The 25,626-nt window shown below is 33.5% G+C and overlaps 1 protein-coding gene across 1 annotated transcript in view; it reads left to right on the forward strand.

Annotated features, from left to right (window-relative positions):
- Positions 1-25,626, forward strand: part of LOC115890716 (zinc finger protein 395-like) — a 220,376-nt gene that overhangs the window by 46,852 nt on the left and 147,898 nt on the right. Inside the window, exon 2 of the mRNA XM_030911020.1 lies at positions 23,688-23,857. Coding sequence (XP_030766880.1) covers positions 23,688-23,857 — 170 coding nt within the window. The remainder of the gene's footprint in view (positions 1-23,687; positions 23,858-25,626) is intronic.

Genomic DNA, 25,626 nt, shown 5'->3' on the forward strand with positions numbered 1-25,626 from the left:
CCATTAAAAATTACTAATTTTATATATTTTTTTTTTATTTGAATCATATAAAAACCGAACAGTGACTGATAATAAATTCATTTTCAATATTGTCGATCATTTATTATGTTTTAGGCCTGCGTTAAGCGCATTGACCGCTTTAATGCGTCTGTTGACCCTAGATGAGCTGAAGTTTGGTCAGCGCCATTTTTCAGCCCTCTTTATCCCAAATTTATTATTCTATTTTAGGGTAACCTAGTTCCCAACTTCGACGCAGAGTCCCCAAAAATCAATAAATAACTAAAGAGTCTATCGAAACCAACATGTTTCATAAACTTTCTCTCAATTTTAGTTTATTTTATTTCATACTCTGTATCCAACCAAAAAATAGAAGGAAAAATAAAGATATAGGTATAATATTTTATAAAAGAGTGACCTTTTTGTTATACCGTTCCAGTTTAATTTTTAACTATATTAAAAGTAGTGAGATTGGTTACAATAGGTTACTAGGACAAGCGTATTAGATAATATGGAAAAATCTTGAGACAATAGGTAATATTCTGAAATATTTTTATTTAGTAACGGTGATACAAAGTTCACTGCAATATTCTATGGTCACGGGTAATAACTGATAATTAATTATTAAACTAATAATTATGAAATATCAACTTAGAATAATTAAAAGTAATTTTTAGCCTCCTATTCTCTTTATGGATAGAAAGTAAGTAAACTAAACTATTTATTTAGGAGAACGAGGAAAGAGCGAACATTTTACTAACTGAACCAGAACTATTCTGCTTCCCAAGTGGAAACCAACTTATAGCGGAACTCAAGAACCTGGAAGACTATATTCACTCCGAGAATGCCAATTCTCCTCCAACGATCTAAGACACTCGAAGAAATTCCTTATGACCGAGAAAAATCAAAGAACTTTCCTTGAATTAAGTAAGAACTATCTTTGAATGTCACGGGGTTTCAACTTTCAGGATATTCATGACACTGTCTCGTCTATGAATATCTTAATAGATTGAAAGCTAGGAAACAAACGGTGAATGTAGATTATGTGAGGAAAATGGGGAAACATCAGAACACCTCATTACTGTGTGCGCCAGGGCAACAGCCATTCGTGATCTGATGATCTAGGGAACTAACCTTCTGTAAATCCGTCTTCAGATACTGAAAGCTTTAGTCAAAGCCCTGAGACTTCAATATGATAGGTGATAACTCAAGAGAGAGGGGACACAATATATTTACTAGGATCACAGCAGGGTGGGTAAAATTCGAGTTTTTAAATGTAAACACCCCTTTCTATAGAGATAGCCAAAACTAATATCGGTGTCTGAGCTCAATTTTTGTCAAAAACATGATGGTGAAAACCGCATATCGATATCTGTTACCGTTTTGGGGTTACGTTTAAAAAATACATTTTTAACAAATCGCTGTATTTTTTTTTTAAGTTATGGAAAATTTTGTATTTTTAAGGAAACATTTCCAAAGCACTATTTTACGTAGAATTTAATAATGATTTAAGCTTTGGCTTTTTTTTTATTTACTAGATCACAGTACGGAATTAATTAAAATTCGACAGCTTTTAAATGTAAACACCCCTTTCTATAGGAATGGCCAAAAACTAATATCGGTGTCTGGGCTCAATTTTTGTCAAAAACATGATGGTGAAAACCGCATATCGATATCTGTTATAATTTTGAAGTTTGGGGTGTTTTCAAAACCATTTTTAACAAATCGCTGTATTTTTTTTGCTATGGAAAATTTTGTATTTTTATGAAAACATTTCCAAAGCACTATTTTACGTAGAATTTAATGATTTAAGTTTTATTTTTTTTTCATTAATAATTTAAGAATTATTTAACCAATTAAAAACCACTTTCCTTGAGAAGGATCATTCACTCAGTAACTTTCCTGTGGAAACTGCTGAATGGTCTTATAGATTCCCCAACTCTTTTTGAAACGGATGTCATGCCATGTACTGCTACCTACCTCCAGAGCGAATACCAGCACTAAAGTGCTTCCTCGAGCCAGAACTAACGTTAGGTTTCGAGGATCGATTTTCACCATGTGTAGCAACCTTAACTCTGTCTCCGTTGACTGTGATGTGTTTAACTGCTCTGTGGGTCATTTGGTCTCTCTGGTGGGTGGGGGGCATTAATGGTTAACTATTGTTTATAATAGTAATTTATAATTAATAATTTGTTATTGTTGTTATTATTATGATTGATTCATTTAGGTTTAGATTTAGGTTTAGTTTTCTCTTTTTGTATTTTTTTTTCTTGGTTTTTGTAAATTTGATATTTAATGTTTAGTAACAACCTATTGTTTAGATTGTATTTCCTGTAAGTGGGCTCTAATTGCCTGTTGGAAATAAAGGCTATTATTATTATTATTATTATTATTATTAACAGAAAATTTGATTTTTTATATGGGACACCCTGTATATTATTAATTTATTGAAAATTACCTTTCCAAAAATATAACACACTTGATATTTTGCTCGATTCCTCTTCGAGATAGAGTATATAAAAATTCGCCCGCTTTAAATAAGTAGGCTTTGAACGGCACCGGCTGTAATGCAAAAATGCATTTCTCACGGAATTCATTAACTCAGTGGGGGTGAAAGATACCCTCTCATAACTGCTAAGTATTTCTAATTCTTGTCTAGATTATACGGAAGAATAAGGAACCTTTATTATTCCGCAAATATATCCATAAGATTAGATCCATGGACACTAAGTCAGGCTGCCTCGACGGCCAACAGCTGGGATCTTGGTTAGCTATTCAATTATTCTTGAAATTGGCCGCAAAAATTTGCTGATAACTTCAGCGTTCTAAAGCGGTGCGTCGTCTTGCTGAAAAAAATATGTTTTCCAGTTCCATTAAGGGCATATCATCAATAAGGGGTCCAAAGCCTACTAGTTAAAAAGTGGCGAACTTTTAAAAATTCTATATTTCAAAGGGGATTATAACAATGCTATGTGCTATATTTTTGGAAAGGTAATTTTAAATCCTTTTCAGTTAATTAAAAACAGAGAGGTGTCCCAAATAAAAAAATCAATTTTTTCTGTTGATAACTCTTAAATTATTAATTTTAAAAAAATTATACTTAAACCACTAAATTCTACGTAAAAGGTGCTTTGGAAATGTTTTCATAGAAATACAAAATTTTCCACTGCAAAAAGTTACAACGATTTGTATAAAATGCACATTTTTGAAAAACACCCCCCGTACCGAAACGGTAACAGATATTGATGTGCGGTTTTCACCATCATGTTTTTGATAAAAAATGAGCTCCAGACACCGATATTAGTTTTCGTCTATCTCCTGTAGAAAAGGGTGTTTCCATTTAAAAGCGTCGAATTTGACTCACCCTGTACATACACCTACTTAAAAAATACTCTTCTGTGCCTCGTCGCGTCGTGGTGATTTTCTTAAATACTCCAAATCAATATCATTCTAAGAGGGTATTTCATAACATTTATATTGACTTTTAATTATCTACCTTGTAATAGACTAATTAGAAAAAAATCTGAAACAGGAAATAATTAATTTAATAACGAAGTAAAGGTTATCTTAATTAACTTTAGAAAAAATTACAGAACTTAATGAGGTGGCATTATGTGACAATACACACATCTTTGAGCTCATCGTTCCTACTACTTTTTCCTTTCCGAATCTGTAGTAATTGTTTGAGATTATTAAACGCTGCAGCGTGAAAGTAAAACAAGGGAAAGTCGTGAAAGCGTCCTTGTTGTTTCGAAGACAGGTAACAGGTGATCTGCGCAGCGAAACACGTAACAATAATCTACGGCTGTTGTTGCCTCGTTGTGAAGTGGTACGACTAGGAAGCGCGGTACCACCGTAGTGATTTATTAAATTGCAACCCGAACCGCGTGTGTCGACACATCGCGTAGAGTTTCCAATAAATTAGATACACTACGCGATTCTGTCAATTTACTTGGGTACCACTATGCGATCTAGATACCACAAATCACGTAAGAGATGATTTGTGGTGTTGGAATTTTCTTGTAAGTGTACTATTGAAAACGGATTGAGCGTGTAGTACAGTCAATCTGGCACTTTAACTCCCATCAAATTACCCTCGCTCTCATATTTTGCCAGTTGTAAGTGGTCCACTGGAAAAACATAAATTCGAAAGTTCGTTTCCCCCTCCCACCACTGTTTTTGACAAACTCAAGAAAATTTTGGATTCGATTTGCTGGCTGAACCGTAGGTCCCACAGAAAATTTTATGGAGCAAAAAGGTCAAGAGTAACGTATGGTCCTAAAGTTTTGGGAAAATTTTCATCTGTTTGACGAAATGCACTCTTCTCAGCGCGCGGCAACATCTCGGAATTCTCTCTAGCTGGGCCTCTGTATATTTTGGAGCTTTCCTCCTTTTTCGCAAGACAATATTGTTACTTGATAGGGTTCTAAACACGGTAGTCTAATTAGTTCAGCTAGCTAGTCCAATATTAAATCTCCTGGCCAGTTTTCGCTGTGAGATCCCAATTTTATGTTTTGCTGCTTCAATTAATCTTCCTTCTCTTATTTGGTTCAAAACCCGCGGCCGACCAGATCTAGGCAAATTTACACACGGTGTCCCTTCTTCACATTCTTTGATTGTGCGATAAATTGTCGATTTGCTAATGTTTTGATCCCGATAAATGACGACAATATCTCGTTTTGCCATTCGCCCAACAAGATTATAAACTCCTCGACGAAGATCAATTTTATAAGACATTTTAAGATGCAGAACCCAAAATTTTTTGCTTTGTTTATTGAAGTGACATGACTGATGACATTTCATTACCATGACTACTTCATTAAATGCATTTTATTACTTAACCAAACCAGATGAAAATTTTCCCAAAACTTTAGGACCATACGTTAGGTACTATCTCTGGTCCGCATTCCAGCACTAACTAGCGCTCAGCTGACGTCTTTCGGCAATGTAACCTAGCAAAATAAAAAACGCTAAATCACCAGAATACACCAAAACACTTTTACTTTTACACTGGACGCGCGTTTCGCTAACCATGTTAGCATCGTCAGCAGATGATTATAAACTCTTTGTCTATGATACTGGCTTTAATAATGGTTCCTCGTGTTCTTCCGAGACTGCTCGTAAATTTTGAGGAAAGAAGTCCAGGTGAGAGTGAAAGAAATGCAGTTTAAGAGCCATGTTACATCCCAAGGCCTTGAACGTTAAGCAATTCCTCGGCCTGAGCGATAAAATCATCACTTTCGTAGTTATCCAAAAAGTTCTTACACATGTTTTCGAATGCAAATAACTAACCTCATTTCTATTTTAGATTTAAGTGTTCAATAACTGTCTAATCTGGGGACCCACAAGGACTACCTTCTTCCGATTTTAGCCTCCCTAAGACGAGGAAAATAAAAAACGGCATCTTAAAGAAAAGAAATATCATAAATACCTTCACTTGGCTGTGTCCCAATTGCTTTTACCGTATGATGACGTCATACAGGTCACTGATTAACTTCCTTTTCGACGACCGGTCTCAATTGGTTTCGGGTTCCGTTAAGCCTCGACCAAAAGTGCTAATATATTGCTTGTTTACTTTTTTTCTTTTTTTTTGTTTCACATTTTTTTTAAACAAACACGATAATGTGACAGGTCAATATTGTTTTAGCATTAATAATTACCTGTAAATAACTCTATTTAACAGAAATGAGGTTATGTAATTGAGGAATGTCAGATATTTTCGCATTTTTTTTTTAATTTATTGTTTGAAAGACTTGTAAAAAAAATACTTTAATTAATTTTATTCTTCTGCTGCTAATCGGTTATTATTGATTGCTGTTAATCGGTTATTATCAATTTATTTTAAAATTGGTACCTAAAGAGTTGGACAGATCTTTTTCTTGTTTCCGGATCAAACTACTCCTTAAAATATTTGCACTTATTCTTGGGACGCCCTGTATATGATCCAGACATAATCTGCACATACTTATACAGTCCGGAATGCTAACTTGTGACAGGTTGAGTTTTATTTTTTGTTGAGACTTTCAGAAATCATACATTTTATACGCTCACATACACCACCCGAAAACAGACGTATATAACCAGATATTATTGTAACAATCTTGCTGAACTGTTGCGTGGTCTAAATTATATTGTTTTATTTTTATTTTATTTCTCCTCGATAAGCTTGAAGGCGTACGTCAATCATTTGCGGCCCAACAATGTTGCAACGGCGGTAATAAATCTGACCACAGGTATATGGCGATTTTTAATGCGCCAGTTGATAGATTATATCGGCTCTTATACGTGATTTATTTGACGTCAGAGAGATAATATTTTACACTAGAATAATTAAAAATTATAAACAAATTTTCAATTTTTAAGTAAAAATTTGCCATTCTTGGTGCTGTAATTCCTATAGCACATTACCAAACTATTATCTTTGATAGTTGTAGATTGTGCCCCCTTTCTTGAGTTATAACTCATCCTCATCCAGTCCCAGGGCTTTGACGTAAGCCAGTACCTCTCACTCCGTGATGATGTGTTCTGATGTTTCCCCATTTTCCCTACTGCAGCTGCATTCGCCGTTGTCATATTCATCTAAATACCAACGCCCCATTAATATAAGATACCATCTATTTTCCTCCCAACAAAACATTCCTAATATCCCTGTATCCACTTTTTCCACACTGCCCCCTCCATGGAAGGATCCTATTTCAGTGGATATGGAACTTGGTAAATTAAAAAAATCTGAAATATCCAGATATCTTTACAAAACTAGTCCAATACAAATCTTAGACGAAAAATATCGTAACTATATTTGCTTTTACACAGATGGCTCGAAATCTGACCAAGGTATTGGCTGGTGCTTTTTACAGCCCGGTTGCTAATAAAAAAATCAGATTACCTAATTTCTCTGGCATTTTAGCAGCCGAACTCACCGCTATTTATCAGACTCTTATCCAAATTCAGAGCATGCCACCGATTGAAGCATTAATACTATCTGATTCACTGAGTTCCCTCAACAGTATTGCTTCTTTAAACTCCAAAAACTCTCTAACCTGCAGCATTCGAGATTTAGTATATGAACTTACTGAAAGAAACTACAATGTTAACTTTATGTGGATTCCTGGAGACTCTGACATTGCTGGTAATGACCGAGCAGACAAACTGGCTAAGGAGGCAACGCTCTTCCATAATATTGAAGGAACTCCATCCGTTATCGATTTCAGAAATTTCCACAAAAAAGTGTTCTTTAGTATACTTCAAAATGAACGGGACATCCTCGAGGGAACTGATAAACTTAGATCACATATGCTACATCTTCATCTGTATCAAAATATATATTCTCTTGAACGCGGATCTTTTTGTAAAGTTGTTAGAACCCTCACAGGACACTCATATCTTACCAAATCATATATTATCAGAAATCTCCGAAATGCACCTTGTGCAATAATTTAATGTCAATGAAACACATTCTTTTTGAATGCACGAAAACCAAACCAAATCAAGGAAAATCTTTGATTTTTCCTTATGAAGTCCTGAGAAATTTCTTCGGGTGTCTCAGACCGTTGGAGGATTCCCATTCCAGATTAAGCATGGAGTCTTCCAGGTTATTGAGTTCTGCTTTAGGTTGGTTTCCACTAGCAAAGCAGAACGTTTCTATAGAGAGATAATATTTTACACCAAGATTACTTTAAAAATGTTCTTATTTTGTCATGGTGGCCGCCAATGTCTCGCTTAGGTCTATAGGTAGATAATTGATTGTCCCTTGTAGTGGGTTATTCCGAATTTCTAGCTTTTCGGGATTAGTATAGCGCGTTTTAATTTTTCTTGTTAGAACGTATAGACTGATATAAACGGCTTTTTTCTGTACTGTATTAGCAATTTAATAATTAGTAGGTAGTTGAGAGAGCCGTATTGTATTCGTTTAGTTTTTTAATTGTAACTCGTTGGTACTCTACAATTTTGAGAATAATAAATTATTCTACTATTTTCCCAAGGTATACAAGTTATTATATTTTAACTAGTTATAAACGACGAGCAGTGCCAAAAAAATAAATGCTAAAAGAATGTCACATATACATAATTATTGGCTTCCGTTTTTACTTCCGGATGGTGAATAGCAAATCATCACACACCTTTTTGTTAGTCTTTTACCTTCTCAATTAATAACAAATTAATATAAATATACCCGTTTGAATAAATTTGTCGCCTTGATTAATATATTTTTTTGCAAAGTTCAATCAGTGATACTTTGTTAATAATCTTTTTTTGGCACACCTGTTTTCATGAGTTTTCAAGATCAGAACAAACTTGTACAGGAATGAAAGTATTATACCGGGTGTTGCATCGTCGGACGGGACATAGGAAATCCCATGTAAATTTTAATGGGGTCAATTATTGGCTGCCCTAATTATTTTAGAGAATAATTCTATTTAGGTTTATTGAAGAGCACTAAAACCCACATTCAAAAGAATAACTTTAGATATTTTTGATTAGCTCGTTTACGAGTTATCGCCGATTTCTTTTTAAATATTTCTCCTTTCTTATGGCCCTGTATTTGCTTATGAGCACCAGTCAAGGTAAAAGATAACTGTCAAATGAAGTTTATTAACCTAAAAAAGAAATTTACCTATTTAGTGCTTTATTATTATTGAAAACTCATTCCTACATCGGAAATCTTAAAGATGTATTTATAAATACAAATTAATATGAATTAAAATAAAATAATGTAATCAATTACAAGGTTAATTATAGTATTATTACAATATTCGATAAATTATTAATTTAGGTACTAATAAATTGTTAGAACTTTAGGATTTAAGATGTTCAAATAAAACTGCTCTAAATTCATAGTTATCTAACACACATTTTAAACCAAATTATATATATTTTGATAAGTATATTAATATATTTAACAAAATATTCCGTTTTGTGAAGGAGTCAAAGTCGTTGACCCCGAATTTTTATCATTTATAAAAATGTGATGCATATAATAATGCGTATATCAATAATTTTGGCTTGTTAGTAGCAGACAGTACATACTACCACAAATTTTTTAACGTTAATTCTGACAATTCGTTTATTAATCTAGATAAGGATGGATATTAATGTTCCTGTGTGGCAGTTTTTTTATTGAACAATTAATTGTTGCGTAATCGTAGCCGGCCTTGACGAGACGTTATCGTAAAGATAAGGATGAGCCAAAATAAAAATACTACGCCAAGTCTCGTTGTAATAAAATAAAAAGAGAATAAATAAATATGCTTAAATTTTTTACATTATCTTCATCATTTTCAGCTTATTCAACCAATTTCAATTATGGTGTAGCCTCTTTCAATTATGGTGTAGTTGGCACCATTATTGTGTATTGCTTATATATAAAGTTATCTCTGCTAATTTCCTAATATCATTGTCCCATCTCAGGTTCGGTCTTCTTTTAGGGCTCTTAATTCCTCGTAAGTACTATGCTGTAATTTTTTGGTCCATCTGTTGTCCGTTCTTCTTGCAAGGTGTCCTGTCCATTGCCACTTGAGGGATTTGACTCTGGGGATGGCATCTATTACCTGGGTCTTTGTCGTATCCACTCTTATCTTTTAAGGTCTTTCTTGGTTATTCCCAGCATATTTCGTGCCATTGAATGCTGTGCGACCTACAGTTTCCTTATGATGTCCGTTTTAAGTGCATGCATAGGCCATGACTGGTGACTGGTAGTTGGTAGTACACATTGGTCGAATGTAACCCCTACATGATAATCATATACGATCTTTGTTAATAAACCTTTTTTAATAAATAAATGGCAAGATTTTTCTCATTATAGGTATTTGACTTATATATACGTATATCTTGGATACCTTTGTAATGTTTCTTGGGCCCGATGTAAAAAACGTACGTTGTACGTTACGATGAACGTAAACATATAATTTAACAAAGAAAAAGTGCATTTTCCATTTGCAACCGGGCAAATTAGAGGTAGGTACGCCCGCAAAGCTTGACCCCGTTCAGTCTTCGGTGAGTACCGCGCGAGAGTACCGCTAACGCAATTTCAAATTCAATTCCGAAAGAAATTCGATTGCAGCTTTTTCCCGTTTAAATCCACTCCGAGCTACCTGATCGTTTCGAGTACTACTTTCACCTGTCGTTTCAAATGACCGCAGCGCCGACTCTACCGGGCGTTTGGATTTTTCTGGCCCTCTGGCGAACGTATGATTTATTACTTGTAAACAAGTAGTACTACCGTGAAGCGTGACCAGGTCTTTATTTGTAATATTAGGGGACCGTCCTAATGGCGGAAACATTGTGACCTGTAAGGCCTACTCCTCTTTCTATGCCCTGCAACTTTTCATCCAACCCGACTAAATCAATCCAATATTTCGACCGAATTGGACCGTATACCGGGTGTTGCATCGTCGAGAAGGACATAGGAAATCCCATGTAAATTTTAATGGGGTCAATTATTGGCTTCCCTAATTATTTTAGAAAATAATTCTATTTAGGTTTATTGAAGAGCACTAAAACCCACATTCAAAAGAATAACTTTAGTTATTTTTGATTAGCCCGTTTACGAGTTATCGCCGATTTCTTTTTAAATATTTCTCCTTTCTTATGGCCCTGTATTTACTTATGAGCACCAGTCAAGGTAAAATGTATCTCTCAAATGAAGTTGTCATTTCAGAAATTTATCTATTTAGTGCTTTATTATTATTATTAAAAACTCATACCTACATGGAAAATATTAGCCATGAATTACACTACCGAAGAAAAAGTATTGATGATTAAATGGTATTATCAAGGAAATAGTTATCAAAAGGTGTCGGACAAGTCTGCTGCTCTGTATCCGAATAGACCGATACCTGGATCTAAAAATCTACAATCGCAAGGAATATCCAGAGATTTGAGACCAAAGGTACCCTAATAAATTAGCAGATGTGAAGCAAGGCAGGAACAAAGAGAATATGCTATTATTAACGTTATTGGCCTAAATCATACAGTAAATTGGCCAGCAAGGTCTCTTGATATTTCGCCAAATGATTTCTTTCTCTGATGCCATTTAAAAAACAGGATATACAAGAATAAAAAATACCCAAATCTAGACGAGTTAAAAAATGCTATTTCTGCCGAATGCAATAAAATTTCAGTTTACTAACTAGCGAATGTAAGAAGAGAATTTTATGATCGCCTGAGTTATTGTCTAGCAGTCGATGGAGGAATATTTGAACATCTTCTTAAATCCTAAAGTTCTAACAATTTAATAATAAACTAAATTAATAAGTTATTGAATATTGTAATAATACTATAATTAACCTTGTAATTCATTACTTTATTTTACTTTAATTCATATTAATTTGTATTTATAAATATATCTTTAAGATTTCCGATGTAGGAATGAGTTTTCAATAATAATAAAGCACTAAATAGGTAAATTTCTGAAATGACAACTTCATTTGACAGTTATCTTTTACCTTGACTGGTGCTCATAAGTAAATACAGGGCCATAAGAAAAGAGAAATATTTAAAAAGAAATCGGCGATAACTCGGAAACGGGCTAATCAAAAATATCTAAAGTTATTCTTTTGAATGTGGGTTTTAGTGCTCTTCAATAAACATAAATAGAATTATTCTCTAAAATAATTAGGGAAGTCAATAATTGACCCCATTAAAATTTACATGGGATTTCCTATGTCCCGCTCGACGATGCAACACCCGGTATAGCCGGCATAACATTTTCTGACGGAAATCGCTAGCTGTATTACAACACCAAAACAAAATCCTACTACGATCCAGCTCTAATATAAATAAACGTAAAATTTAAACACCATACAGACCTTGCTCTTTGGTAATATATAAACAACACGAACGCAATGCATGGAGCCAAAAATTCTCAAATTCAATCATTTCGACCTTGGTAGATCTGTCGGCATCACAATTTTTACAACTCCGCTCATGATACGCGTTTAGCCTTGTTATCTATGATAGGAACCAGTAACTTTACGTACACAAAAATATTAAACCGTTTGTGAATTTTGATTGTCAGTGAAATAACTGAAGCTAGAGCATTTAGTAAGCTAGAGACAATTAACAATCAAAACAAGGGAAAGAGTGTATTTAGCAGGAACCTTGTGAATACGGTGAGTCGTATAATGGATAATGGAGAGCCAAAACAAATAATGTATGACTTAAAGAACATAAAATACATCTACAGGGAGGTGAAATAATCATTGGTCAGGTAAAACTTCATATAGGAAAAAAAACATAAATTTAAAGGAGACAATTTTATATGAAACAACAATAATATATTTAGCAATCTAAGTATGGAAGCTTCCATGATATAACCACACTACTTATTATCAAACGTACCAATGCTCAAAAATGCACAAAAAATTCCAGATTTTGTGAAAAATCACCAATTTCGAATATTTTACCTATTTTATAATAAGGAGAACATTTTTAAAAACTTATTTCCGGTAATTTTTGGACACCAATGTATTTTAATAAACCTTTTATTAAAAAAAACACGAACAAAAATGCTGCGATAGATACTCGACTTCAGTATTATAAAGTATGTTTCAAAAAATGAATTGCTTACAATAATTTCTCCAACCGAGAATAATTAATCGCGTAAGACGCCATGATCAGCTGACTTATTAGAAATGTTTTTCGTTTACCTATTTATTTTCTTTCGATATCAAGAACTTTGGCATGTGTGTAATAAGTCGTGTTGAAAGATAAAAATGAATCTATTATTTTTTTGTTAAATGTTAAAATCTTTCGAAATGCGGACTTTTTGACAGCAACATTGCTTTAAATTGAGGCATACTTGATTATACACCGTTAAAGTAAAAAAAATAGATGTAGGAAAAAAATAAATACCTCTACTACATATTTTAACAATTATTAATTTGAATGCAAAACTGCCAGAAACCTTCATGTTGTCTTCCTTTGTGATAAAAATCCTTCAGCCCTTCAATCGATGAAATTTCACTGTAAAATCCTTCATATCGAAGGAAATCCCTTATTCTGGCAACACTGTTACAAATAAAGTTCTGTATTATTTTATTAAAAAACCTGCAAACATATTATATAGTTTTAAAAATGAACGTTTCACTCGATTGTACAATATCTTATCACAACCAAACATTCTAAAAATGTAGGTTAGTGGGCGCATCGGCAATGGTGCCAACAGTAGCGACAAATTGAGGTAAAGGTTGGCCACTAGGATGGCATTTAATTTTTTTTTCAACTTTCACTTTAATTATTTTTTTAGCCGACCCTGACTATTGCCGAGGTCGTACGAGCATATGCGTAACGTGTACAAAAGCCAAGGTTTCCTAATAGAAAACGCATTTGTGTTTTAATAGCATTTAGTAACTTCCTATGCACGAAATATGTGTAGTAGAGAGTACATGTTTATTTGTTGATTTTTAGTAATTGAAAGTCGTAGAATATGAAAATGTACGCAGTTGTGGTCTTACGGTGTAAAATGCTAGGTGTAGGTAAATTTTTAACCTTCGTCAAAAATTGCTCATAAATAAGAGTTCATATATTCAAGTTTAACACAAAAACAAAGAATTTAAGCTCCAGTATCTGTTTTCTACAAGTACATAAAATTTTCTACAAACCCTGAAATTTTCAAAAATTTATGACCAGGTTTACTATCTTTCTAAGTGCCTTGAAAACAGTTAAAAAAAGACCAAAAATGGTATGTTTTTCGTCTTTTTTCCATACTTATATTACAGTCATGAAAATTGGCGATTTTGGTCAAGTCACCGATTTTGATAAAACTACTGTTATTTAGTAATTAACTCTTTATAGATTCATCATCATCATCATCAACCAGCCTTAAATGTCCACTGCTGGACGTAGGCCTCCCTCAAATCTTTCCACTCTTCTCGGTCTTGTGCCACTTGGATTTTCCCTAAATCTCTTTAAGTCATCTGATCATCTTGTCGGAGGTCTGCCTCTGTTTCTGAGAGCATCCTGTCTTGGCCGCCATTCTAGTATTAGCTTGGCCATCTATCGTCCGTTCTTCTGACAATCTTCTTCTCCAGCCCAGTTCCCCATTTGAGTTTTTAAGCAGATTCTTGAGTTTTTTAAGCAGTTTTTTTAGCATCTGTTATTCGTGTACGCTGTTTTATAACTGTATTGGGTATTTTGTCTCTTAGAGATACACCAAGCATTGCTCTTTCCATAGCTCGTTGGGCTACACTGATTTTTTCTGGGGACTTTTTCGTCAGTGTAAGTGTCCCTGTGCGATATGTAAGTACTGGCATAACGCACTGATGGAACACCTTCCTCTTTAAGCAGATTGGTAGGTCTGAATTTACACATATCTTAGTTTGCCGAATGCTGCCCATGTTAGTCCTATTCTTCTTTGTATCTCGTGTGTCTGGTTATCGCGACCAGTTGTTATTTCGTGCCCCAGATATTTATATGAATATCTTGTTCTATATTTGCTCCGTCCACCGAGACATTTCCACTAATAACAAGATTGGTCATTAGTTTTGTTTTTGAATAATTTATGCGTAGTCCAATTTGATCTGACGCCCGTTTAAGTGTTTCTAGTATATTTTGTGCTTCGTGTATTTTGTCTGTAATCAGCACCAAGTCATCAGCAAAACGCAGGTTATTGAGCATTTCTCCGTTAACATTAATACCCATTTCCTCCCAGTTTAGTCTTTTGAACATATATTCTAATAGTGATATGAACAATTTGAGTGAAATTGTATCGCCTTGCCGTACTCCTTTTTTATAGGTTGTTGGTCACTTACTTTACTTTTTCGTATCCGGATTATATTATAGTTTATTAACCCAGTAATGGGCTGCGTCCAATGCTTCCCGTTTAGCCAGCCATAGGTCATCGAGGGTACATCTGTGGGGACACGCAGGACATTGAAGCATCAAAGGTTTGTTTTAACTTCTCAGTATGTTTATGAGCTTTTCTGCGTAAATCGGGGCTTGAAAAGGTTTTCTATGGGGGTGGGTTTCATACAACCTATCACTATTCTGCATGTTTTATTCAGACTGATGTTCACCTTTTTTTGCATAGACAGATCTACACCACACTGGGCAGGCATATTCTGCAGTTGAAAAACACAGAGCTTGAGCAAGTTCTAACCACGATAGGTTTGGCTCCCCATTTACTATTGGTCAGCTTCCTGATAAGGGAATTTCGTGCTTCTACTTTTTTGCGTGTTTTTTCGCAGTGATATTTGTAAGTCATTGTTCTGTCCAGCACGACGCCAAGATAGGTAGGCTTATCTGTGTGTTCTAGTAGTGTCCCGTCCCATGTAACATTAAGTCTGCGGGTGGCCTGTCTCGAATTAAGGTGGAATGCACTCACTTTAGTTTTGGTGGGGTTGGGTTTTAAAGAATTCTTGACATTGTTTTTAGGGCGCTTTCTAGTTTCTCCTCGATATCTTCAAACCTTTTGCCTTCAACTGTTATTGCTAGCTCATCTGCATGTGCAAAGGTTCTAGTGTTATCTGGAATAGGTTGGTCATTTGTATATATGTTGAAAAGAATTGGTGCCAGCACGCTCCCTTGTGCCAACCCATTCTTCTGGTTTCGCCATCGACTCCTTTTGCCCTCGAGCGTCACGAAAAACTGCCTGTTTTGGAGCAAGGATTCGAGTATCTTGACTAGGTGGTAATCTTTCAAGGTCTCATTGGCTTTATGCAGTAATGTTTTGTGGTTTACCGTGTCATAGGCGGAACTTAGGTCGACTAGGGACAGCCCTGTGATGTGTCACTAAATCGACCACTTCAATCAGTCGCATGGAAGTGTATTATCGCCCAGTTTGTTTGCGGTTGAATATTCGACCAGTGAGCATTGGTGACACTGAGTTCGCTGTGTATCATATAGGTAATAATTGTCGTCTAAGCATTTTCTATGCAAATTTCGTGTGATAAACATTTAAAAATATAGAAACAAATCTATCTGTGACGTTCATTTCTTTTTATTTAGTGCACCAAATTTACGGCTCGGAAGATATTTCCTGAAATCGTTAACATATCCTGTATATTTTCGATCTTTTCTCATAAGATGCAAATTTCTCGAAAAACAAAATTTGATGTACTTAAAATCGAATTGAGATCGAATTTATTACAAATGCTAAGTATTTAAGTCCTAATATTTTTATATTTTCTAAAAGTACCGGGCAATCAAATCGACCAAGAGAAATCGTTGAAAATTATTTTCAAGCCTGTTTTGAACAAGACACTAATTTTAACTATTATGAAGGTACGGTCAGCATGAAAACCACTGGTAGTATCCGCAAGGCGGAACGCTAGGTACTTTGGCGTACTATAGTAGCTCTTACAGACTGGACTAACGGAACCTGAACCTGTAACCAGACTTAGCTCGATTTCGGGTCCTCGAGAATCACCTAACTGTAATCGGAACCGATGTGCCTATTTCTCTACCGAATTTAATTTAAATAATTTATTTAAAACAGGTAATGGGTTCGTGCCGTATATATTACTGAGACTTAAAAAGAAATTGTACCGTATAGGTTCAAAGGAAAAAACCTATCTAGATAGAAACTTTAAAAGTAGCCTGAAAGTATATTTATTTTTTAATGAATTAATATAAACTTACTCGTATATTTTCTTGGCTACGCTAACGATATAGAATCAATAATAATACGCTCAAATAGAGTCATAACTCCCTTGGGACATTATTAACGGAAATTAAGATGCCATAATTCCGTATGCCTTTTATAGGTAACAACTATGAAATACACTAGAGAATTTTAGTAATAATATAAAATGAAAATGGACACTCTATATAATACACACACCGGAAAAATCTAGGGATATTACAATTTTATCCAGCCATCGTCAGTAATTTTATTATTTGCATTTCTGATATAATAAAATTAAAATAAACAAATAATTTACAGGACGTATTGGAAATAAAAATGCGAAATTTACCAAATTTTTCAAATTTACCTTGATTTTTATTGAACTCAAAAAAATACACACATTTTTTTTATTCTAAACTGTGAATTAAAAAAAAATAAAACCATTTTTACTTAATAAAGGGTGTAGCCTCCTCTACTGCTCATTACAGCCCTACATCGTCTCTCCATGCTCCTGATCAGGTTGTCGATCTCTTTTTGAGGTACAGCCTGCCACACTGCATTCACGGCCCGAACCAGATCCCTACGAGTTTCACGAGGCACCCCCATTCTCAAAATTCTTCTTTGGACCGCGTCCCATACGTGCTCGATAGGATTGAGGTCAGGAGATTGTGCCGGCCAGGGTAAGATGTTTCATTGATGAGCATTGATAAACTCACTTACCACTCTGGCTGTATGAGGCCGTGCATTGTCATGCACGAGAATGAAGTTTCTCACAAAATCACTGGCATATGGTAACACGACAGGCTCAAGAATTAAATCACGATATGTGATTCCTGTTAGAAACCTTTCAAGAAAAACGAGATCGGTTTTTCGGCCTAACTGGACTCCTCCCCAGACCATAACTGTTCCACCTTGATAAGGGAAGCACTTCCTGAACATGATCCAACCGACTAACAGTTACATTATGTGTTTCCTGGAGAATTAAACTAAGCTCTGGTGCTGTAAGAGTCGGTCGGCGTCGAGCATTTAATTGTAAAAAATGATCTTGCTGAGGGGTAGTAATGCGATGTCGCCCTGTGTGCCTTTCAGCAACATCACCACTTTCACGGTAGCGTGCACTTAATCGCGATATTACACTTTGCGTTGTATTTGATGCTCTAGCTACGTCGATTTGGCGCATTCCAGCTTCGAGCATACCCTTAGCATTTCGTCTCTGTTAAGATGTCTACGCTCCATAATGTCGTTTAATACTAAACAGAGTTATTTGAATGAATTCTGGCCAGTTATCATAAAAGCATAGCCAGTACAGGTTAAATTCGAACAATTGATGCTAGGTGCTTTTTAAACATTAAACATTTGACAAAAAATGCACAAACACTTCTGCAAATATCCCAAATTTAGAAATAACTAGTGTGACTACTTCGTTTCAATCGAAGTAGAAATAACCGGCCTACAAATATGTGTTTGTTTATTCAAAACATTTATTTTTAACTTTAATAAAATGATATCCCTAGATTTTTCCGGTGTGTGTAGAAAAGTAATACTAAAAAGTAATACTATAAAATGAAAATTGAAGTTATTTTTTATATTCCTTTTGTTAAATAGATTCACTTTTAGGTGGAAGTGACGCTTGTTGTGCTTCTTCGAAATTTTTTGATTTAACCTCCATTTTAATGGAAACCTCGATGGAAACGTATCGAACATATACCAAATTCGTTCAAAAGGCGTTTTCATAGATAAAAGAAACAAGTTTAGATTGGAAAGTGCCCAAAAGGACAATGTAAGTACTATAAGGGGAATTAAAATAACTTTGGTTGCACATCATAATACGACCACCAGCAAACTTTATAAGACGACACATGGTGTCATTGATGACGTGGTTGCACGTGGTTGCACGAAGTAGTTTTACTTTCCCTATACGTATTATATGGCGCTATTCTTACAACGCGCAACGGTCAGTCTCCAAAGCTTTTGATAATTTCGGAGCGGTTCGGCTTTTTTCCGGAATTATGTTGCCAATGTATTATTTATTCAAATTTATGATTATTTTCTTTTAATTTTTTAAATAAAATACAGTGTGTTGCATGTAATAACAAAACTTTATTTTATATAAGGACATAAATAATACCTATGATGAAACAACGATGGTTTTTGCTGTTTACATCAGTTCACACAGCTTTTTAAGTTTTTAATGCCACCTTTTCACAATTATCACGGGTTTGAGTAAATAAAATTTAAATTAAACTCACAGGATTGCAATAATTACTTTGAAAATGGACGCCTTAAACACTTTTCGGATTTTTTCAATGAGGGCGGCTTAAATTTTGATGAAAGATTTTATAATTTTTGCTAAGTTGAAGGATTTTATAATTTCTGTCCTTATTTGGCGGTTATTCTTAGCAACCGCTATGGCAGCGCCCTACAACGTATGCGCTCCAAAACAATTATTATATGTTTTGGCGGCAAGCCGAGCATTCCAATCTAAACTTGTTTTCTTTATCTATGGGCGTTTTTTTAACAAAAAACTGAACTTGATTGACAGTAACCGTCAATTTATAAACAGGTCATTTAATACACTAGTAAATGTAGTGGGAACTATCGAATGAATACTATCGAAACATTCGATAGTTGCAATTCATTCGAATAATTCGATAGTTAGTAAGAAAACATTCGTTGAAAACTATTCGAATAAAAATTATCGAATAGATCCGTCATCTGCCTTGAAATATTGTATTCTAGTAATTCGGTAGCAAAAACCATTCATTTATAAAATTCATTCATTTATTCGTCAGGATCGATTATAATAAAATATTAACTGAATTTTAGTTGTCGCCCGGCGACGTAGGTTTCTTTCCGAGAAACCCGACAGCGGCCGGTGGCAATGCTATGAAAGAAGCCGGCATCTTTGAGTTTTTGCGGAGTCAGATATAGATAAGGACACATTATTTTTTTTTATCGAAGTGCTAGTATTTACACAGAAAATACATTATGAAGGGCGCTGTTGTCATATTTTGGTATTAGTTGATATTAGCAAAGAATATTGTTTGGCTTTAGTTAGTTAGGGATAGTATGTCTATATATTCTGCATTTTTTTATTAATATTCTGTTGTTACACTGCAATAATACTTGTTATTTTGGATGTAGGAAAATGATTTTTAATGTTTTTAAGCAAAGACTGGTTTAATAAATAATAATAACAGTAATAATTTGTTATACCTATTAACAACAAAATTTAAAATCATTTAATATAAATATTTTTTTTATGTAGTAGCAAAATATAAACAAAAAATTAGATGTCAAAATTATTTATATTAGATCCTATTTAAAAATAATATAGTCTCTAAATTTTTTGTGTGTGGCAACGTTGGTTTATTAAATAATAATAATTAAATAACTAATTTGTTATATTAACAACAAATTTTAAAATCATGAAATATAAACATTTATTAATTTTCTAAGCATGTAGTGTAATGGAAGGAAAATATAAATAAAAAATTAGAAATCAAAATTATTTATATTAGGTGCTTTATATTACTATTTAAAAATTATATTTACTTTTACTGGCATTTACTTTAAAAAATAAATGAAATATTTCTTCGAAAAAACTACATGTAAGAGAATTAGCATTAACAAAATACAAACATCGTTAACTTTTTTTTTAAATTGGCACGTGTAAAACTTTCATTTTAATTTTCTCACCCCATAGTTTGAGTTCGATAACCCCATTTACTTAACCACATTACTTAAATATGATTATTAAGTTCAACTAATTCATATTATTAAAACATCTAAAATACCAATATGTATTTTTAAAATTAATTGTAAGTTCATCTCATCTCTCTTAAAAATTGCTACTTCTCAAAAGTTCCTATTAAAAAATAGCCATATACCATATAAAATTAAATAATCGAAAGATCGGACTACGGAAAACCACACAAATTTTCGGAAAAATTTTGACCACCTGCACATGCACACAATCGTCAATAAATAAAATTAAAAAATAACTACTATTTTAGTATTTTAACTATTTTAATAAACGCAAAAATAGCACAGTATTTATACGGCGAAGTTATAATAATTTGGAAGAACTAATAATGCACTGACGCATACAAAAATCAAACGAATACTAAATTTCATTTATCAAAAGCATTCGATAGTCGTGGCTCAACGATAACCATTTAGTCGCACGGCGAGGTTGTCACATATGCTTTAGTATACAAATGAATGAATGATTTTATTCGAATAAAACCATTCGATAGTTGAAATCATTCATTCATTAACCATTCGATAGTCTAATTCATTCGATAGTTCCCATCGCTAACTAGTAACCTGGCAACAAAGTTCCTACCAGCAGCCTTAATACAAATTACAAATATACCGGAAGATTAATAAATGCAACATTTGTGTCGTTTTAAAATGGGACGAAATTCAGTAAGAAATAAATAATGTACCACGGAAATTATAGTGTTAATAACCCCGGGCAATTATTGTCCCTCGGGCCATGGGCCCTCTATCTTTTAAGGCTCTAAAGCTCAGAAGAAAGCTACATATAACGATTTACCTGTTCATTAAAAATATACTCAGTATCAAGAAAAATATTGTGTACAGACGAAAATCGGAAAGATTAAAATTTAGTTTAATTTGATTTATGTATTAATCGTGAAAAACGGACTTGCGCCTCATGAAAATGAAAATTGTGCCTCATAATTTACCATAAAGTTTTTACCGTAAGACTTGCCTAACCTTTATCTGACCTTCCTGCATTTTCAATGGATTATTTTGAATTTTTAATGTTAACCGTAGTAGTATGATGTAAGATTCACACGTATGTGTTTATACGACACACAGTTAAAGTCACAGTTCAATAAAATTTGCTTTATACAATAAAAAACCAAAAAAAAACATTTAAAAATTATTAAATAATACAGACGACACTAGATAAGCAGTAAATAAATATAAAATTTAACACAATACAATGACAAACAAATTAAAAAAAAGATGTAATTGAATTTGTAATTTAATGAGTATTTTGAACGATGAGCGGCATTGCTTTGAGAATCTAAAGGTCGGTCACTATAATAAAAAAATGCATGCATGTCGCCAAGCAGACTACACTCATTCTTATCTGAAAGCATATATACAGTAGTTAAGTCAAAAGGTAAACTGATTAAAACAATAATTATAAAAGTAGATACATATATGTTTTTAAAATGTCTGCTGTCGCAGTTTCATTTTTCTTGGTCGTAAGTTCTGAGAAATTTCTTCAAGTGTCTTAAACCTTTGGGGGATTCCGGGGGATTCCCATTCCAGGTTACGAATGGAGTCTTCAGGTTCTTGAGTTCCGCTTTAAGTTAGTTTTCATGTGGAAAGCAGAACGGTTCTGGTCCAGTTAGTGAAGTGTTCTTTTTCTAGCTAGATCGTTTGCTTTTTTATTGCCTCCTATCCCTTGGGTGGGCTAGCACCCAGAGTAGGAGAACTTTATTATCTTTGCCTAATTTTGTCAGATTCTCTATGTATTCTTTGATCATCTTCGAATTGATGGTTATTGGCTTTTAAACTGCATGTCTATCAAATAAGATAGCTATTTCTTTTTCCGATAGTTGCTAACTAAGATAAGTTGTAAGGATGGCGATGTAGGTGCCTACTGGTTCGATTTCTTTTTGGATAAACTAATTTATGCGTTTTATTATCAAAATATATTACGTGCACCTGACATAACTTAAATATTTTAGAATACACTTTATTTAATTAATTTACTTCTTATTTCTCATCTCATTTTGATTCATTTTAATTTAAATATCGTAAAAAAATCTTTCTAAAAATACTTTCGATACTAAAAAATTGACAATACTCGAGTAAAGCCTGAACTAAGCCAAAACACATCCTTATTTTAGATCACTTCAGCCTCAACAAAGTTATAATAACGTTTTGATACCAATACATATTATTTTATCGAGTGTGTAAACAAAGAGATGTTAATAATGATTATTATGACGAGCTCAGAAATGAACAGATTTTTATTGTTATTTGGTTTATCTATCGTCAATACATGATTTGTTAATAACAAGTCTGGCAGTTTGATTAAAGAAAGATAATCAAACAAACATTCTGTATTTTTCAAATAACTAATACATACAAAAAATACATTCTTACTTCAGACCCTAGAAATATTTTCATTATCACTTTTTAATTCAACTATTTAAGAAAGTGAAATAACCTGCCTATATAAAAATAAAACCAAACCAAACCAAACAACCAAATTCAATCACTAACTATGTTTTGAAGCGGAGAATCGATTGCAAAAGTCATTAACTACGATTTCTGGCTATTTATGTTTTATTTTAATACCGAATAGTTACTAATTATAACATCTGTATGCAATGCAATTCATCTTTAGACGCATTTTTCTCGGAAGTAATAAAAAGTAAGTTAGTGACTTTTGGCAGCAATGGGACGATATTTCTTTAAATTAAAAACATTCAGTTTCGGGACACTCTGTATACATAAATAAGTATTGATTTTTAAAATGTTTATTCGCAAACTAGGTAGAGGGCAATCAGACAACGAACAAAAATAATAGGTGTTAGGTAATAGCTTTTAGACTACAGTTCGAGACGCGTTGATGTTATTTTTGTTTGCAAATTTTGGTTATTGTGAAAAAGAATGTTATTAAAGGTAAAGTAAATGTTTCCTCATTATTTAACTAATGTTAACTAAATCATATTATTTTGTTTTCCTGTTGTAATATTCTGTGCTAAAGTTTCTCCTGATTTATTTGATCTTTTGGTTGCCTTTAACTTGTGAAGTCCAGGCAGAGTACGGCACTCCTTTCATCTCATTTAATAAAATAAGTAGGGCTATTTACAAATTTAGCGCTTGATTTACATAACCTATATTCTCAAATTGCCCTAATATTGCTTCTGTCAATCAAATCGTCAAATTTGTGTTTCAAATCAAAGCCACAATAAAATATATTTTTAAAAAATTGATTGTTATATAGTTGACCAAAATATTTCCTCTTTAACTTTTTCTTTGAACGACTCTGGGTTGTTATACTACAATATACATAATATTTTTAGTTATTCGTCAACTCTAATGGAAAGTAATATGAATGTATTTATTTCAGGCTCCATTCGAGGTGCAAAAGAAACTGGAAGAAGTTCGCCTGTTGGAATCGAGGAAATCAGCAAGACTGGCCGACCAGGATACTGACTTCGCTCGTTTGGCCGACATGGCAGGAGATAGAAAAAGAACTGCCTCGCACACCATCGATGTTCCAGCCCCATCATATCATGGGTGAGTAGAATCTTTTCGGTAGAAATCCAATTTTTCAATGTTCTTAATATGTAATTATTACGCAACCAAGAAAAGCATTTCTTAGTCTAATAACGGCCTTATAACCCGAAAACCCAAATTTCTTCACAAGCATTTCTGACTGAAAAAATAAAAATGCTATTAGGAGTAGCATTCGCTATTCGCTCAATGATACCTTCAATACTTACTACAAACAGGGTTACTATAGTTCATATCAAATAAACTTTTAGTCATCCATCCAGAAGGACGAGCCAAAGCCTAGAATTGCACCGGATAATCAGGCCAGATTTCATACATATTATTTTTATTAACTCATTTCAAATCTATTTACTTATTGTTGACGAATTACGTAATTAATTATGTAATTATTAGATATCATTTTTGAATTTCATTATTAAAATATAATTTTCTTAATTTTAAATATACAAATTTTTATATATTTTAATATCTTGTCAAGTATTTTGTGATGGTGTCACTTGACATATTTATTTAATTAACTTTTGATTGATTTACGGAATTATGTGCGCATACAATAAGGTTCATGAACTGCGTTAGTTTGAGGTATTTAACTTTATTTTGCCTAATTTAATATTAATATGTCAATGATTTTTAATCAACAGAACAAGTGATACTTTTTTTATGTCATACATTTGAATTTTGATTACTTATTATTCTTAAGAATAATAAGTTCAATTCAATTAAGAATAATAATTCTAAAAATGAAGTTGATCATTTCATCCAGTTTTATGTCTCCAAATCTATATGAGAGTCTATATCTTTTAACTCAAAACACTGTTACTATCTACCTATTTATTATTCAAGTTATGAACGTGCAGCGTTCGAATCACTAATTGTTTACATCATCAAAAACGCTTTTGCAAACATCGAGTGACAGATGATGGATGAGCTAATGACTTTGGATAGTTTCTCTCACTCTTGTATTTCGTCTGTTTGGTTTTGGTTGAATGTCTTTAAAGGTCCATCAGTACATGGACCAACAGTCTTTACCTGCCAGTCTTAGCTGTTCAGTCAAAACGTATCAAGTAAAACTTTGTGTGTATAAAGCCGGTTTCACACGATGCACTATGGTTTCTAGAAGGTACTTTTTTGGCCAAAATTAAACAACTTACATTTAATGGAAAATATTGACTGTAAATTTGTGTTTTTAATAAAATAACAAAAGACTAATAAAATGAAGTTATTTTTAATCTTCTCATTCAACGATGATTAACTTTTACCTATGAAGCATCTTCTGTATCAGGTTCGAAAAAAGAAAGTTGATGAATCATTGAATTACTGCTGTCCAAAAAACATTCTTCTTTAGAAATATCTCCTTGCTCTTCTTCTTCTTGCTCTTCCTCCTCGTATTCCTCTTCTTTTCCATGCTTCTCTTCAAATTGTTCTTCACTTAACTTCTTTTAGATAAAGTCAGGTACACGAAGTAGGTTAAGTACATCAGCAGGATAACTAAATGTACAAAGCAGCCTGCACAAGTAAAGCCCAATCCTGCATATGTTCCTCGGAAACTTTTGAGGCCATTCTTCTCTGGGTTCTGGAAGATTGCTCCGAAAAAGGTAATCGTGGGCGGCCGGCAGATGATGTGGATGGAAGGGGTTTATTTAACTCAAGGATAAAATCCTCCTTTAACCAGTCTTCATTTTGTTTAAAAATAAATTTTTAAGCCGCGAAACCGCCTGCTATCTGTTTTCAAAATTTATACAAAGGCGATTTATCTTTTTTTCCATTGTGCC

This window comes from Sitophilus oryzae, unplaced genomic scaffold, assembly GCF_002938485.1.
Source record: "Sitophilus oryzae breed Bouriz unplaced genomic scaffold, Soryzae_2.0 scaffold_908_pilon_pilon, whole genome shotgun sequence".
NCBI classification, from domain to species: Eukaryota; Metazoa; Arthropoda; class Insecta; order Coleoptera; family Curculionidae; genus Sitophilus; species Sitophilus oryzae.